A 17349-nucleotide genomic window follows, 5' to 3' on the forward strand; every position below is an offset into this window, starting at 1 on the left:
TTGAGCTTGGCTATCATTCAACTAAGAGAAAATGCTGAGTATTGGTGGGATACCATAAATCCCACATTGAAGATTCAGGTGAGCCTCTGATTTGGAAAAAGTTTAAAAAGATTTTCTTTGATCAATATTTTTCAAAATCAGTGAAAGTAGAAAAGAAGAATGAGTTTTTACAATTACAGCAAAAGCATGATATGTCTGTGCTAGAGTATGCCAATAAGTTTAATGAGCTGGGATGTTTCTGTACTCACATTATTGACTCAGATAAGAATAAGGCAATACGGATCAAGCATGGGTTGAAGCCAAGTATTCGATCTTGTTTGTTTTCCCACATAATTGATAGTTATAAAGATGTGTTACAACGAGCACTGAATATTGAGTCAGACATGAAAAGATATGAGCAAGAAAGAGATGATAAGAAACGCTCGAGGTTTGAGAAAGATCAGAGTAATCATCAAAAAAATGTCAGAGGAAACATAGGTAAGAAGTGAGAGACGAAATCTGGTATTAAGCTTGAGAAATATGATTTTTGTGAGCGATTTCATTCTGGACCATGTTTTAAAAAAGCAAAAATTTGCTTTAAATGTGAAAAATATGGGTATATTGCTCGAAATTACCTAAACAAGAAGAATGATGCTGTTAAAGCTAAACCGATGGAACAACCATAAAAGAGAAATGCTCGAGTTTTCACTTTGACCCATCAAGATGCTAATGTAAATGATAGTGTAGTGACAGGTACTGTTCTTATTAATCATGTCCATGCTAATGTTTTATTTGATTTCGATGCCTCATATAGTTTTGTTTCTGTCAAGTTTGCTGTATCTTTGAGTATTGAACCTGAGAAGTTGAATGAGCTTTTATATGTTGCTACTTTTATGGGAAAAATTGTGTGTGCTGATACTATTTATAAGAATTATGTTGTACATATAAGGGGTTGTGAACTACTAGCAAACTTGGTACAGTTAAATATGCTAGAATTTGATGTGATCTTAAGGATAAATTGGTTATCTATACATCATGCAGTTATTGATTGTTACAGAAAGAGAGTTGTATTTCAGTGTCCAGGATAATCAGAACTTGTATATGAAGGTCATCATTTAAGCTTTCCATGTCGGATTGTATCGATCTCAAGTGCCATGCATTCTCTAAAAAAATGGTGTCTAGGCTACCTCGTCTATGTGAAAGACACTCAAATGAATGTAGGCTCACGATTAAAAGATATTTCGATTGTTAGAGATTTTTTCGATGTCTTTCCTGAGGACTTGTCTGGCTTACCTCATAACCAGAAAATTAAATTTGAAATCGATCTTATCGCTGGAACTGGACCAATATCTAAGCCTCCTTATCGTATGGCTCCATCTGAGTTACGTGAATTAAGGTGTAACTTCAAGAACTATTAGAGAAAAAGTTCATTCGTCCTAGTGTGTCACTTTGGGGAGCTCCTGTATTGTTCGTTAAAAAAAAGATAAGAGTCTGCGCTTATGTATTAATTATAAGGAGTTAAATAAAGTGATTGTAAAGAACAAATATCATCTTCCTCGAATTGATAACTTGTTTGATTAGTTACAAGGAGCAAAGGTTTTTTCAAAGATTGATTTACAGTTTGGATATCATCAGTTGAAGATTAAGGCAGGTGATGTATCCAAGATTGCTTTTTGAACTAGGTATGGCCATTATGAATTTTTGGTTATGCTTTTTAGATTAACAAATATACCTACTGCATTCATGAACTTGATGAATAAAATTTTTAAGCAGTATCTGGATCAATTTGTTGTTGTTTTTATTGATGACATTTTAGTTTATTCTAAAAGTGATGAGAAACATGAGAAACATTTGAAGATTATAGTACAGATCTTGTGAGATAAACAACTCTTCGTAAAGTTTAGCAAATGTGAATTTTGGTTGACAAGTGTTAGTTTTCTTGGTCATGTTATTCTGAAGATGGGATTTCAGTTGATCCGAAAAAGATTGAGGCAGTGGTGAATTGGCCTCGCCCGACAAATGTGACAGAAGTAAGAAGTTTTATAGGCTTGACAGGTTATTATAAAAGATTTGTTGAGGGGTTTTCTCAAATTACTATGCCATTGACTCGTTTAACTCAAAAGCAAACAAAATTTGAATAGACTAAAGAATGTGAACAGAGTTTTTAAGAGCTAAAGTAATGATTGGTGTCAGCACTTATCCTTACCTTACCTTCTGATATTGGTAGTTTTACCATTTATAGTGATGCTTTCAAGAAGGGGTTGGGTTGTGTGTTAATGTAGAATGATAGGATAATTGCTTATGCTTCTAGACAATTAAAAACCTATAAGCAGAATTATCCGACTTATGACTTAGAGTTAGCTGCCATTGTGTTTGCTTTGAAAATATGAAGACATTATTTGTATGGGGAGCCTTGTGCAATTTATACGGACCATAAGAGTTTAAAGTATCTGTTCACACAGAAAAAGTTGAACATGAGATAGAGAAGATGGTTGAAATTAATCAAAGATTATGATTTGACCATCAATTATTATCCAGGCAAAGCCAATGTAGTTGCTGATGCTCTTAGTAGAAAGTCCATTGGAAGTATGGCTGCTTTGCTTACTTTGCAACCACAATTGTTGGAGGAACTTGATACGCAGTAAATAGAGGTAATTATACAGGGAAAATGTGTTGTTATGGCTAGTTTGGTGGTTCAACCAACTTTGATCGAAAAGATAAAATTTGCACAAAAAGAAGATAGTAAGTTAGACAGAACTAAGATAGAAGTGTAGAATGGTTTACGACCAGAGTTTAATCTTCACGATGATGGCACATTACATTTTAGAAATAGATTATGTGTACCAAATGATCTTGATCTAAAATGAAAGATCTTGGAAGAAGCACATGGGTTTTGATTCACTATACATCCTAGAGGCACTGAGATGTATAAAGATTTGAAAGGAAGTTTTTGGTGAAATAATATGAAACATGACATAGCTCAGTTTGTGTCCCAATGTCTAGTGTGTCAGCAAGTTAATACTGAACACCAAAGACCATCAGGGTTGTTACAACTTTTAGAGATACCGAAATGGAAGTGAGAGTACATCTTCATGAATTTTGTGATGAGGTTACCTAGGTCATCTAAAGAGAATAATGTAGTGTGGGTAATTGTTGATAGACTCACTAAATTAGCTTATTTTCTACCTATCAAGTCGACTACTCCACTTGATAAACTAGCATAATTGTACATGAATGAAATTGTCCAATTGCATGGAGTTCCAGTGAGTATTGTGTCAGATAGAGATTTTAGATTTGTCTCTAAGTTTTGGGTAAGCTTACAGCGAGCTATGGGGATAAATTTGAAATTGAGTACAGCCTTTCACCCTCAAACAGATGGGCAAACAGAGAGAATAAATTAGATTTTAGAAGATATACTTCGAGCATGTGTGATTGATCTAAAAGGTAGTTAGGATGATTACTTACCTTTAGCGGAGTTTACTTATAATAACAGTTACTAATTTAGCATTGGGATGGCTCCTTTTGAGGTCTTGTATGGTAGAAAGTGTAGATCCGCTTTATGTTGGGATGATGTTGGAGAAAGAAAACTCCTAGGGCCAGAAATGGTGTAATTAACTGTAGAAAAGATCAAGGTGATTAAGAAAAGACTTAAAGTAGCACAAGATCATCAGAAAAGTTGGGCAGATAAAAAAAAAAAAGGGAGTTAAAATTTCAACAAGGGGATTTTGTTTTTTTAAAAGTGTCACCCACAAAAGGTGTTATGCAGTTTGGGAAGCGAGGAAAGCTAAGCCCGTGTTATATAGGTCCAATTGAAATTCTTAATAAGATGGGAGAAGTTGTATATAGGATAGCCTTGCCACCTCAGCTATCTAGTGTGCATAATGTTTTTCATGTGTCCATGTTGAGAAAGTATGTCTTTGACCCAAGCCACGTGGTAGAGTGTGAACCTTTAGAAGTTTAAGAAGATTTAACATACTTGAAATATCCTATTTTAATAATTGATAAAAAAAAACAATTCTTGAGGCATAGAACTATTCCTTTTATAAAAGTTCAATGGAGCAATCATACACTAAGAGAAGCAACTTGGGAAATGGAAGATGATATGAAGAAACGACATCTGCAGTTATTCAAAAATAAAGGTAAATCAAGTTTCGAGGAAGAAACTTTTTATAAGTTAGGGAGAATGTAATACCCGTAAAAAAAAAAGAAGACTATTTTAAGTATTTTTATAAGTGAGGGGATTTTTTAATAAAGAATGAGAAATGCAGAGGACTTATTGATAAATAACTCAATTTTTATTAATAGGGTTAACTTTTCAGTTTTCAATGACGACTAATCGAAAGAAAAATAGAAACTTATTTCTCACTGTTTCTTATATAGAAAAGATCAATTGAAGGATTCCAAGTGAAGGGAAAGAACAAATCTATAAGGAGAAATTGTCTGTTAGAGGTGAGTAAATAATCTCTTTCAATTTTGAAGTAATGATGGTTAAGTCTTAAGGTGTAATTTGTAATCGAGAAACCCTAAAATTTTAGGGTTTCCATTATCCCTCTTTAGGCAGATGATTTAGACTTTAATTAGGGTCAAATTAAGTGTTGAGAAAGTTGGTAATGTGAATTTATTGTTGATATAAAAATTTGATGGGAATAGAAAGAAAAATCTTTGTTTCGTATAAATCCTGATATGAATCATGTGTTTGTAGTGATGAATTAAGGTTATATTTTGTATTAAAGAGTTAAATACTACTGTGATTATTATATATGGTTGGAAAGCATGTTGAATCTACTTTCTAATGAAACAAACAAGAGTTGAATTCGAGTTCTCTATGAAGAGTTATCCAATTTTTACCTAAGGATGTGCAGGCTGCCTAGTAGCAGTAGTAAGGAGGAATTTCGAAATTTTCCTTAATTTTTATACAAGGATTTACAGATTAAGCCATATATGTTTGGAAAGCTTATTGAGTCTACTTTCCAATGAAATAAGCGGAATTAAATTTGGAGTTACCTATAAATAAATACGTAATTTTTATGAAAAGCTATATAGGCTGTTTGGCAGCAGCATATGATGTGTATTTCAAAAATTGTTATAATTAATCCACAAGGAATCACGAGATGCACCGTATATGGTTAGAAAGCTTGTCAAGTCTAGTTTCTAACGCATTAAAAATATTTTAATTCCAAATTGGATATCTTGAGTTAGGGTCATTTTAGTGAAACTAGCGCAGACTACCAGAATTAATTACTCGAGTTATTACTTGTTTAACTTAATTGTTTTGGTATAAATGGCCTCAATGGGTTGATTAATTATTGTTATGTTGGAATTATCTTGAATAGGCCATTAAATTTTGAGGGAGAAAAATTAGGTGGTGGAATTAGAAGAAGGTAAGTAGAATCTCACACACTTTGCTTGTTTTCGAATTTATGTATATATATATGTTTATAAATGAATGAATGTTTTATTTCATTATTTTTGATATATGAAAATAGGATCAAGCATATGATTATTTTGTGTTTTTTTATGTAAATGATGGATTATGATTATGAATAAAATGAGAAAATAATTTATGTTTAAAGAATGATTTTGTGATGGCTATGTTTTTATATCCTTGAGAAGTGGGATCATCGACATCAGAACTAGTTCTATGACCCTAACTAATAAGTAATAGTAGTTAGCAAAGATATGATCATACGACCCTACTAATGGGTAATAGTAGTTAGCATAAGACCTTGGCTAACGGTTATAATAGTTAGCAATTATCATGAGGATGAAATTGTCAATACGATCAATGTCACGAGTTATAGCAGTGATCGTAGTTAACGATAAACGAATGCTAATAATGATTTATGATGAATGATTTTTATAGTTTGATCTATGATTTGGTGACATGTTTTGATTTTGATTTTTGATCTATGAATGCTTAATAGAATGCTGATTTTTGAATTATTTTTGACATTATGATTTGACGAATGTTTTTAATGATCTATATGACATGTATGAAATGATGTTTGATTCGGTAAGGTGTGTGAGCCTTTACTTACTGAGCTGTGGTTTGCTCATTCTCTATTTTCTTTTCTTTTACAGATATTATGAATGATAAGTATGATTAGCTTGAGAAAAGCTAGAAGAATCGAGCATTGGAAAACTACTTAGAAATATAAGATTTTATGAAGTATTGTTTCTTTTAGTTGTAATACTCGACTTTGAACCTGAGGAGATGTGTTATTTAGTTATTTTGTTCAATGAGAACCTTATGATATTTAAGAGTTGTTCAATGGTTATGTATTAAGCTTCATATTAATTTGGGATTTTACTTCAAAGTAATATGATCGTGTTATGTCTTGATTCGAGGCGTGACATGCACCCAGATCCAAGACCAAGGAACCTAGATGAACGATGATGTGTGGTGCTAATGGACGATTGATGAACGATGATGTGCGGCAACGACGATGGCAATCTCCACCATATTCTAGATTTTGGTTGGTAGAGTTCTTAGTACCTTAAGAGATAAAGAGAGAACATGTTCATAGAGTGAGAAAGGTAAAATTGAAAATGAGGAAAAAAGACTAAAAAAGGGATTTTATAGTGTTGGTAAAATGCTGTCATTTTGAGATAAAAGAACTGGGTTCTATTTGACTTGCTTCAAGGATCTGAGCACTACTCCACAAGTGACCTGATCTGTTCCGCAAAGCCATACCCCTGAGCTATCTAGCCGAGTCTAAGCCGATTCTAGCCACACATCTTGAGTCATTTGCTGTTTCTATAGTTAAGTTATCTAGTCGCCAAGTCGCGCCGTCAGACCATTTCAATACAAAAAGTCGAGCCGTTCCTTGCAAAGTCGCGTCGAGAATTTTTTTTGGTAATTCTTTTTGTGATATTTTATTTATTTATTTGGGTAAATTTTATAAAAAAATAATAAAAATAATTTTAAAAATCTTAAGAAAAAGTTGAAGTATCAATTTTTTCTTAAATACAGAATAATTTCAAAAATAAAGAAAAGTTAAATTATTAATTTTTTCTTAAAACAAAAAAATAATTTTAAATTTTTAAAGAAAAAGTTAAAGTATCGATCTTGCCTTAAATAAAAATTTTCAAAAATTTGAAGAAAAAATTGAAAGTATCAATTTTTTCTTAAATAAAATATCAATCTTTCTTAAAATAAAATAAAAAAAATTTAGGAAAAAGTTAAAGTATTATTTTTTTAAAAAATTTAAATTTTTTAAATATTAAATAATTCGACGATGAAACTTTTGTAAGAGAAACAACAAATTTTTTTATATACCCTTAAAGTGAGGAAATTTTTGTAATTTTTTTACCAAAAATATTAAAATCAATTAAGAATAATTTTCAATAATTAACTATCTAAATTTTCAATAATTAACTATCTAGTAAGATTTTTTAAGACTCAATGGGTAACATAAAATTAAACTGATATAATTCTTTGATGGATGTTGTGAAGGCGTTACGAGGGCATTATGAAAACGTTATAACATTTCTCACACGTAATTATAATCTTGAACCTAGTTCTTATTTTATAGATATTGAATCTATCTTTCAAAAATATTTGAGTCAAATTTGGAACCTTTTTTTAAAATGTGACAGATTTAATTAGGCAACCAATTACATTTAAATAAAAAAATTGATGATGACTTTTAAAATTTATGTTTAACGATACGTCCACAAATTTAACAACAGTATCTAGCATATTAAAAATCTAAACCTGCAGTTTATATGACTCTGGAGATATCTCTGTATCTTCTTGCAGCTATTGCCATTTGCATTTGCAATGCCTCAAAACTTGAATGACTAATTTTGTTGTTGTAGTTTTTAACTAGAGTTAAGTTACGTAACATTTTTGGTACATAGGAAAGTTGCATTTTTCTCAATATGGAAGTGTGCTCTGGCTACCATAAATTACTACTGTTAATCTGTCATAATCGATATGTCTCAGATTGATTATGTCTTTGTTTATTAGAGTACATCCCAAGTGTCTTGTAATGCTTGTTGAATGATTGAAGGGCCCAATCTCACTCTCAGATGAAACTCAAACCAAAAAGGCATTTATCCCCTTCTAATTAAGTAGATTCCTTCTGGTTCATAGGTCAGTTCTATGATTTGTTGCTTATATACATCATGTTTCTGGGGTGAGCTGGAATACCTTCGATTCCATGATCATCAAAGATTTAGACTTCAGATTTTCTGAAACAGTTGAATTTCTCACACTTGGCATCTACTTCAAAAATAAAAAGGAAATCTGTTTGCTTGCAAGTTGTGATTTGATTCAATTTTATTCTTAACCATTGAAATTCTAAAGAAATCCTGTATAAACAATAATTGATAGATTGAAAGAAGAAAGGATGAACAGAAATGTTCATTAGTTTGGCTATTTTTGCATGAAATTAGGAAGAAAAAAAAATGCATGGCTGAACCTAGAGTGGACTGTCTGCATATGATAGTAGTGTTTTAATATTACAGTTAATAAGGTTTAGACTGCATGTAAGAAAAAGTTCCATAAAGTGAGACTTTTGCCATTGGTTGCTTGCGCTCTTAGCCACTAGAGATTGATATGGTAGCTTAGGCTATCAGTGGTCCTAAGATAGCTTGAGGTCACATGACAAGGACCAATGCACCCTTTCAAGAACATGGAGCTTTAATGTATCTTTACTGAAACAGATGCTCGGGAAGCTTGTGAGAGATGGTGGTCCTTTTGCATCCCCATATTATCATGTTCTATCTGGCTCATGCCAACCAAGATTGTGTCACTACCCTTGGCTTTTCAGTCGTCCAGCTCCCCAAGGACAACCTAATGAGCTTTATTGCTAAGCCCATTCCCTATTGGTCCCTTACTTGAAAACTGCATCTGCTAAACAGTCAAGTTGATTGATTTCAGGTACTGTAGCACTTTTAATTATTGTTTACTTTCCGTGATCTATGCCATTGACGAAAGCCAGCTTATTAGATGGTTGAGTTGACGCTTGATGACATTTAGGTCTTGTAAAATATACAGTAGATGACGGTGATGATTTTGAAAGATTATAAGCTTTAGCAGTATTATATATTATTATCCAGTCATTTGGAATACAGGCCACCAGCTTGATGGCATTTGGATCTCTTCCAGTGTCACTGGCATATCTTAGCAGGTGTAAATGTTCCTACTTTGGGGAAAGAGATGAAAAAGAGTTAGTTGGTCCGATTTTGAAGTGCCATTATTCCTGTTCCTTATTTTTGTATCTTTTTGGGGGTTAGGCTATCAGGACAACTGCCCCACATGTTCGGCATGAAACGAAGGATTCCACCTGGTTCATGTAGTTAGATACGCAGAAGGGGGAAGTCTGTACGACCATTGAGTGAAAAGCTCGTTGTCCCTTTTACTCTGTCAGAGTTCATGGCTTTTCCTCAGGATTATCATCATTAATAGATGTATCAGGCTGCCATTTTTTTTCATTCTCGTCAGCTGTGAAGTCTGACTATGTTAGAACTGACAGGCTTTTTATTTGCTTTTGAGAGAAATATGAGAACACTGAGGATTGCATTCAAATTAATGAAGCAGCAGTTGAGTTAATGGTGGAGAAAAGAAGATACAAAACAAAACCCTATTTTGCTACATATTATCAGACCTGTGCAAATGACTGTTAAAAAAAATACCAATTAACTAAAGCACAACATTGGAGACTGTGTCAACTAAGAAGGTGAACTAATCAGAGGTTCTGAGGATCTAGAGAAACTAGAGCATTGAACTGCCGCTATTCCTTTTCCGAGGAGATTTGGTTTTTCATAATCCTCATTCTCGTGCCTGATCTCCTTCAGCATTGCTGTTAAATCTCTCATAGTGGGTCGTTCCTCTGGACATGGATTGACACATAGGAGAGCCACCCCAAGCACCTGAAGCATCTCTTGGATTTGTGTACCTGAGCTTATAAGGAGCAGCTGGTCAAGAATGGCTGTAAAGTCTTTTTTCCTTTCACGAAGTTCTGTGTTAATCCAAGTGATAATGTGGACGCCATCTGGTATACTGTTATCTGTCGGTTCCTTTCCTGTTAAAACTTCTAGGAGCACCACACCAAAGCTGTACACGTCACTCTTTTCTGTTATCCTCATGCTGTAACCATACTCTGCAAATTGTCGTAAATGTCAGGAACTAATATCTTTGCAAAATATCCCAATAAAAAAATATATCTTCTTAAAAATAAGTGAAATATTCTTTATGAGTAACTAATAACAGCTCCAAAGATTATTGAAACCAAAATGTAGGTTTATCAGAAGAAATCTTGGGAGACTTGTCGCATAATTATTGTACAACCTGAAATATTTGTACTTACCAGGAGCAATGTATCCATAAGAACCTGCAACTATGTTGGAAGCTTTCGGGCTCTCTGAAGCATCAACCAGCTTTGCCAGACCAAAGTCTGCCAGGAAGGCTTCAAACTGTGGTCCTACCAAGATGTTGTTGGCTTTGATATCACGATGAACTATTGGTGGAATGCAATCATGATGAAGATAAGCTAAACCTTGAGCTGCTCCAAGTATGATCTTATATCTTGCATCCCAATCCAAGAATACCCTCTTCTCATGAAGCAATCCAGCCAAACTTCCATTACTGATGTAATCAAACAAGAGCAATCTAGTTTTTCCATTATCACAGCATCCCAGTAGCCTCACTATATTTTTATGCCTTATTGATCCAAGAGTCTGAACTTCCGCAGAAAACAAATCCCTCTCTGGAAACTCACCATTTTTTTTTGGCCATAGCTTCTTCACTGCAATAAACTGCTTTGCGGGTGTCTCAACACGATAAACCATACCAGAACAACCCTTTCCAATGATGTTTGAATCAGACAGGCCAGCCAAAATATCATTCACAGAAAAGTTAAGCTTTTGGAATGGGATAAAATGCCAGTCCAAAAAATCTTCTTTTTTGGATCCATGAACTCTGATAAACAAAAACACAGCTACAACTACTACTACAATAGTTACAGCTACACTGAAAAGAGTACGCATGATAAGAGTTCTGGTTGATTTTTTGCCATGGGGACTTCCACTCAAGCGGCACTCGTTTCTATTAATGCAGAGCTCTTGATTGCCTGAAAATGCAGTGGTGGGGAGATCATGGAATAACTTAGTATCTGGAAGGATACCTGAAAAGTTATTGTATGAGACATCCAAAGAAACAAGATTGTCTAGACCACCTAGTACCCTCAGGCTCCCAGTTAGCATGTTGTGAGAAAGGTCTAAGTTGGCCAGTTTTGAGAGATTTGAAAAGCTTTCTGGAATAGGTCCTGTTAAAGCATTCCAACTCAAGTTCAATAGTATATCGAGTCCTTGCAAACAACCAATCTCTTCTGGGATAGAACCAGCAATTTTATTTCTGCTTATGTCCAACAACTGCAAATCCTTACAGTTTCCTAATGACTTGGGGATCAAACCTGTTATGTAGTTTCCACTGATTACCATCTTGTTTAACAATGTGAGCTTGCCCAAATTCTGAGGAATGGTGCCTCCTATATTGTTCATTGAAATGTCAAGGACGTTAAGACCAGCAAGAAATTCAAAAGACACTGGAATTGTACCTTGGAGCTTATTTGCACGCAAATCTGCCATTTCTAAATGAGTGCAGTTGCCAATATCTGGAGGAATGCCTCCAGTAAATTGATTTTCTGATAATTCAAGAAAGCTCAAACTTTGCAAGAGCCCAATTCCCGATGGAATATGACCACTAAAGTTGTTTGATCCCAGCCTTAAACGGGTCAAGCTGGTGCAATTACCAAGACTTTGTGGAATTTCACCTGAAAGGCTGTTTGATAACAACAACAATTGGGTCAAGTTCTTCAGATTGAACAGAGAACTTGGAATTGAACCAGTAAGAAAATTGTGTGAAAAATCCAAATGTTGAAGTTTCTCACACTTGGCTAACTCAGTTGGTATTCTTCCATGAAGCTGATTCTGCCAGGCAAAGAACTGAGAAAGCTCCTTTAATTGTCCAATGGCTGGTGGAATCTCGCCGGAAAATCTGTTGTTATCTAATTCCAGTTGCGTTAGGCTTGAAAAGTTGCCAATAAATGGCGATATCTTACCCGAAATGTTGTTTCCAGACAAAAGAAGCTCCTCCAATGAAACTAGATTGGCAAGAGATGAAGGAATCTCACCACTTAAATAATTCAATGAGAAATCAATAACAACCAAACCAGAACAGTTCCCCAGTGATTTTGGAATTGTCCCATGTAGCTGGTTCTGCCACAGTAACACCCTCTTGAGATTTTTCAATGAACCCAGTTCTTCAGGAATCTCACCAGAAAGTTGGTTTCCATAAAGAAACAAGTCCTCTAAGGCTGAAGAATTACCAATTTCTGGTGGGATGTGACCATTAAGATTGCTTGTATAGATTGAAAGGGTTTTGAGATTCTGCAATTCCCCTAAACTACTTGGAAGTTGGCCTGCAATACCAGTATCTGCAAGACCAAGAAAAGCTAGTTGTTTGCAATTTGATATCCGCATTGGGATTTCGCCTTGAATACCTGAGTTCCCACCTGCTCGGAAAATCTCCAGAGACACCAATCGACTTATTTCTGTAGGAATCTTTCCAGAAAGATGGTTGTCAAACAGTTCAAGCAGCTGAAGCTTTGAGCAGTTTCCAATTTCCCTTGGAATTCCACCATGTAAAAAATTTGTATTCAGAGACAATGACTGCAAATTAGCTAACTTTCCAATCTCAGCTGGGATATTCCCCGTGAAAGCATTAAAACTAAGGTTCAGGGTGACCAGTGATGAGAAGTTTCCTATTGAAGGCGGAATTTCTCCGGTGAGGTTCCCATGTGAAAGGACTAGAGAAGAAAGATGCTGAAAAGAGACAATCTGAATGGGAAAACTGGTAAGGAGATTGATGTTGGATATTTTGATTTCACTAACAAATCCATTGCTACATTTTATGTAATTCCATGTACATGGATTTTTGTGCGATGCATTCCATGAAGAGAAGAAAGCAGCAGAGGAAGAAGAATTGAAGGTTGAAAGCCATGAAAGTAAAGAGAGGCCTTCTTGGTTCAAGGCAGAGATGGCTGGAAGCAAAGAGATATTGAGAAACAAGAGAATAACAGTGATTGCATTGCTTGACATGATGAGGCTAGCTAGTATTCTACTACTGTTCTCTCGTCCAGTTTTAGATATACATGGCAAAAGTCAGTTTCCAATTTTGTTTTGGAGCCTTCCTCTTATTATGAAGATTGGGATCTTGAAATGAAATGGCCCCACTTCTATCCATAATTTTACTGAAAACAATGTGCCATCTTTATTTTAATCTTTATAAATCGTTTACACGATTTCATAAAAGGAAAATTCACATGCATGGGCTGTTCAGAAGTGAGTTCTTTGAACTTTTTCTACGCCTAATCTTTTGTTAGACGATATTAAAAATGTGCTTTCTATGTTAATTTGGTACTTTCAAAAATTTTATTTTCGAAATATTTTTCACAAAAATATATTGATAAGAAAAGAAAACTTTTCTCTATTTCAACCAAACTAACTCTTAATGATGCTTAAACTCAAATTCAAGATCTCAATCTTTTCACCAGAACACCCAATTATGATTGTAGGAACCAGCACATATATAAGATTTTACAAACATAACATAAAAATATTTGAAGATAATATATTGACATGAAAAAGATGGAATAGTTTGTATTTCTACTACTTGTGGCCAAGACATGTATATATAGTCAGAAGAAGAAGAGATTAGCAACAAGGTACAAAAACAAATACGAAAGAAAAACATTGTCGATCTACTAGAAACTGACTTTGATAGAAATTCAGAATTAATTGGACATTCTTTTCTTTAGTGGTATTTGTATTGTAAAACTTTCTTTCAGTATATGACAAAGTGATCGATATACTTTGTAATTTTCCAAACACTCTCAAACAAAACTTTCTATTCGTGTTTGAGTGCTGCATGATGACAATCCTTGAGGTGTGTGAAAATGACAAAACAACACCAAAAACAAAAGCCAAAAAAAAAAAAAAATGCGGACACCACAACTTTTTTCTTTTTTGCTGTCACCGGGATAACTGGTAAGGCTTCAGAATCAGTTCCTTCCCATGCATGAACCTTCCCACAATGGGCAAAACCACTGCAATATGATGCCAAATTTGCCAAATTTGTAAAATGTAATTGCCATTTTGCCTTTATTATAAACTTGGAAAAAAATTCTGAAACTTTTTGCATACAAATCCTATACTGAAAATTTTCATAACATTTTTATGACTCCATCACAAACCCTCTCTCTCTCTCTCTCTTTTTTTTTTTTTTTTCTTTTCTTAAGTTCATCAATTTTTATGTTCATCCATGAAATCAAAGAATAGCAAAAATGTCATATTATTATTGGGGAAAAAGGTAAATTAAATAATAATAATAATAATAATAATAATAATAATAATAATAATAACAATAATAATAATAGTAATATGATAGCTTGCAACAAAAGCGTATATGATGCAATTGCAAAAAATGAAAAGGACTTTATGCTTAAAAGGACATTTAGATTCTTGTTTTTATAATCCTTCTAAATCAAGCCATTGGGCTAAGTTGGTTAAAGTTTTTATATGTTGCTTGATTAATTTTGTTTCCTAATGGTAATAATTCTTTCTTTTCAAAATCAATGCAACAAATTGATATTGCTTGAACTGAATAGCTAATAATCATTACTTTATTGGATTAATATAAAAGTTATTAACTTAGAGTGTGTTTTATAATTCATTGAAAATTAAAATTTTTAATATTTTTAATAAATTATTTTTTAAAATTATTTAATTAAAAAGTTTTAATAAAAAGTGTTGAAAATACTAAATAGTTTTTAGCTATTTAATTGACTTTCATTTAAGAAAAAAATATTATTTAATTACGTACGTTCATTTTTTATTTTTTCCTTTTCACCTTTTGCAATTGAGAATAATTATAAAATTATATCCTTTTTTATCTTTTTTTTTTTTTTTTGCAAAAAATTAATAACATTTAATTTTTAATAACATAAGAAGCAATTTTTATGTCATAAATTCAATATTTAAAATTCTAAAACTATAAATTCAATACTTAGTTTTTCAATGTTTAAATTGTTTAATGTTTTAAAAAGCATCCTAAAAGAATAAATGTCCTAATTCGGATGTGTCGGCCAACTTATAAACTATTTCTTGCAGCACATTTATTTGATTAGAGAAAATTGTGTGCACGTTATAATGGAAAACCCCATTAAAATAAATGTGCTACGTCGCTATCTTTGCGCAACAACATTTTCCGAGATTAATTTTTTTTTTTTTTTATGACTTATTGATCACATGAGTTTCTATTATTTATAATAAAATTCTTAAACAATACTCAGCTCAAGTAAGCTATAAAAAAAATTGGATAATGTTATATACACATTAAAAAAAAACATATTAATTAATTGTTTTTTTGAATGGAATATTTGAAATATACAAGAATAAAATGGTTTTTTTTTATTGGATTAGAAAAGATGATGTTAAAAAAAAAAACATGTTTTTCCTATGTGTAATTTTTTTGTGTTTATATAACCTTTCTCTAAAGAATTATATATATATATTTTTTAAGTTGAGTTTCATTCTTTACAAAATATTGTAAGGCAGAAGATTTTGTTTTGATTTTTCAAGTAAAAGATCATTAAAGACGAGAAATTTAAAATAAAATCAATTGAGTTTGAAACAATTCAAAACTAGAACAATCTGTGCTTAAAATAATTCAAAGTAGAAATAATTTGAATTTGAGACTGATTCAATCACAAACTTATAAAACCCAAAATTTTAACTTAGAATGATTAGAACTGTAATTTACCTAAGAATGGTTGAACTCAAAATGCATTAAATTCAGAAATACTTAAAATTTAATGATCCAAACTTGAGACGGTCTGAATATTTAATGATTCGAATTAGAAATAATCAAAATTTAAAATAATTTGTATTTAAAATTATTTAAAATTAAAAAATTCTAATTCAAAATAAACTGATTAAAACACGTTAAGATTCACTCAATTATCATCTTTATGATAAAGAAGAAAAGAATTTTAAATATCTTATATGGCATAGTTATTTCCTTTTAATTCTTTGCACTTTTCATGAATCAAACAATAGTAAAAATGGAAAATCAATAGTCTTAAAGGCTTGTCGGTCTAGAAATAAAGCTAAACAAACAAAGGTGTGTTTGGAGAAACTTATCTCATGTCAAAATGTAATGGCATGGATGATAGTCTTTAGATGATTTTTCTATTTTACAAAATAAACACTTAATAATACGAATTATTTGATAATGTAAGCAGATTAAACTCATATCTTTGTCAGCCACCAACCTTTTAAGTGACACTTGTGGCTAACAGTTAAAGTCTTAGAGACCAAAATCCTAAGATGGTCCCCTCAGGATGACAATGGGAGGAATATTTGTGGAAATGTATGAAAAAAACAAACAAATAGAGATGGAAATTTTAATTGATTTTTCATCGTGGGGTTGGGAAGATGTCTAATGAATAAAAAGATGAAGATAATGGGAACAAGTTGGATTAACTGTTGAGGATACTATGGCCCATAAATAGAATAAGTAAGAGAAGGTGGGGGGCAAGTGATGTCCCTACTGTCACTAGTGGGCTGATTTCATTTTTCTTTTTGCAAAATTTTCATTTGGATTATTATTTTATTGATACTGACCAATCATCCATCAAGATTAGAACTAACAAATACATTAATAAAATACTGTAATTTCAACTCGAAATGCAGTTTAGTTAATTTTGATTATATTTAAGGAATAATATCTAATAAATTTGAAATTCAAAATTTTAGAATCGAGAATTCTTTTTCTTATTCTTAAACTACAGTTGCTTTTGTAAAAAAAAAATAAAAATTCCTAATTGAGAACATTGTCATCCATTGTTTCAGTACAGAAATATTGAAGTGTTCCATGATTACTTCAAAGAAATAAACGTTTATAGAGTTGTTAGTAGTTTATTAATTTCGTGTCACTTGTAAGTGGTCGGACAATCGATATGTTGGACGAGACAACATTACTCCATTACAACAATGCAAAATCGAGTTACAAACTTGCAACTCTCTTGAACTATTGACACATTTCGCATTTCTGTTGGGAATCTTGATGAATTTATCAAATACCCTTTTCTGTATGATTTTCATATATTAAGTCAATTAATAACAATTCTAATAAATTCATCAATATATTTGTAGTGTGACAGATTTGTTGGATACTTTTAGTTTGTGTGGCAACAATATTTGAAACACTGGTTAGGAACTTAGGATCTAATCTGATAAAGAGAAAAAAAAATTAAAAAGATAACATTTTTTCATAATTTATGGCAAGATTTGAAATTTTAA

At 32.4% G+C, this 17349-nt stretch overlaps 1 protein-coding gene across 2 annotated transcripts; it reads right to left on the reverse strand.

Annotated features, from left to right (window-relative positions):
* Positions 1-9037: 9037 nt before the first annotated feature.
* LOC111315691 (uncharacterized) lies at positions 9038-13156 on the reverse strand. 2 transcript variants are annotated; one of them, XM_022917616.2, is made up of 3 exons: positions 11544-13134; positions 10296-11474; positions 9038-10088 (listed from the first exon to the last, which is right to left on the reverse strand). In XM_022917616.2, exons 1-3 carry the CDS (start codon positions 13084-13086, stop codon positions 9658-9660), a joined length of 3153 nt encoding a protein of 1050 aa, XP_022773351.2. In that variant the 5' UTR covers positions 13087-13134; the 3' UTR covers positions 9038-9657. The 2 variants fall into 2 exon arrangements, with proteins under 2 accessions (XP_022773351.2, XP_022773350.2); XM_022917615.2 differs by having other exon boundaries at positions 10296-13156.
* Between the last annotated feature and the right edge of the window lie 4193 nt (positions 13157-17349).

The sequence above is a fragment of the Durio zibethinus genome, chromosome 20 (assembly GCF_047325235.1).
Source record: "Durio zibethinus cultivar Kanyao isolate XHJ-2024 chromosome 20, ASM4732523v1, whole genome shotgun sequence".
Classification (NCBI taxonomy): Eukaryota; Viridiplantae; Streptophyta; class Magnoliopsida; order Malvales; family Malvaceae; genus Durio; species Durio zibethinus.

Coding starts and splice junctions, on each gene's coding strand:
- LOC111315691 (XM_022917615.2), bottom strand. CDS start 13,086: ATGTCAAGCAATGCAATCACTGTTATTCTCTTGTTTCTCAATATCTCT. Junction 10,089..10,295: donor TTATGGATACATTGCTCCTG/GTAAGTACAAAT, acceptor GACAATTTGCAG/AGTATGGTTACAGCATGAGG.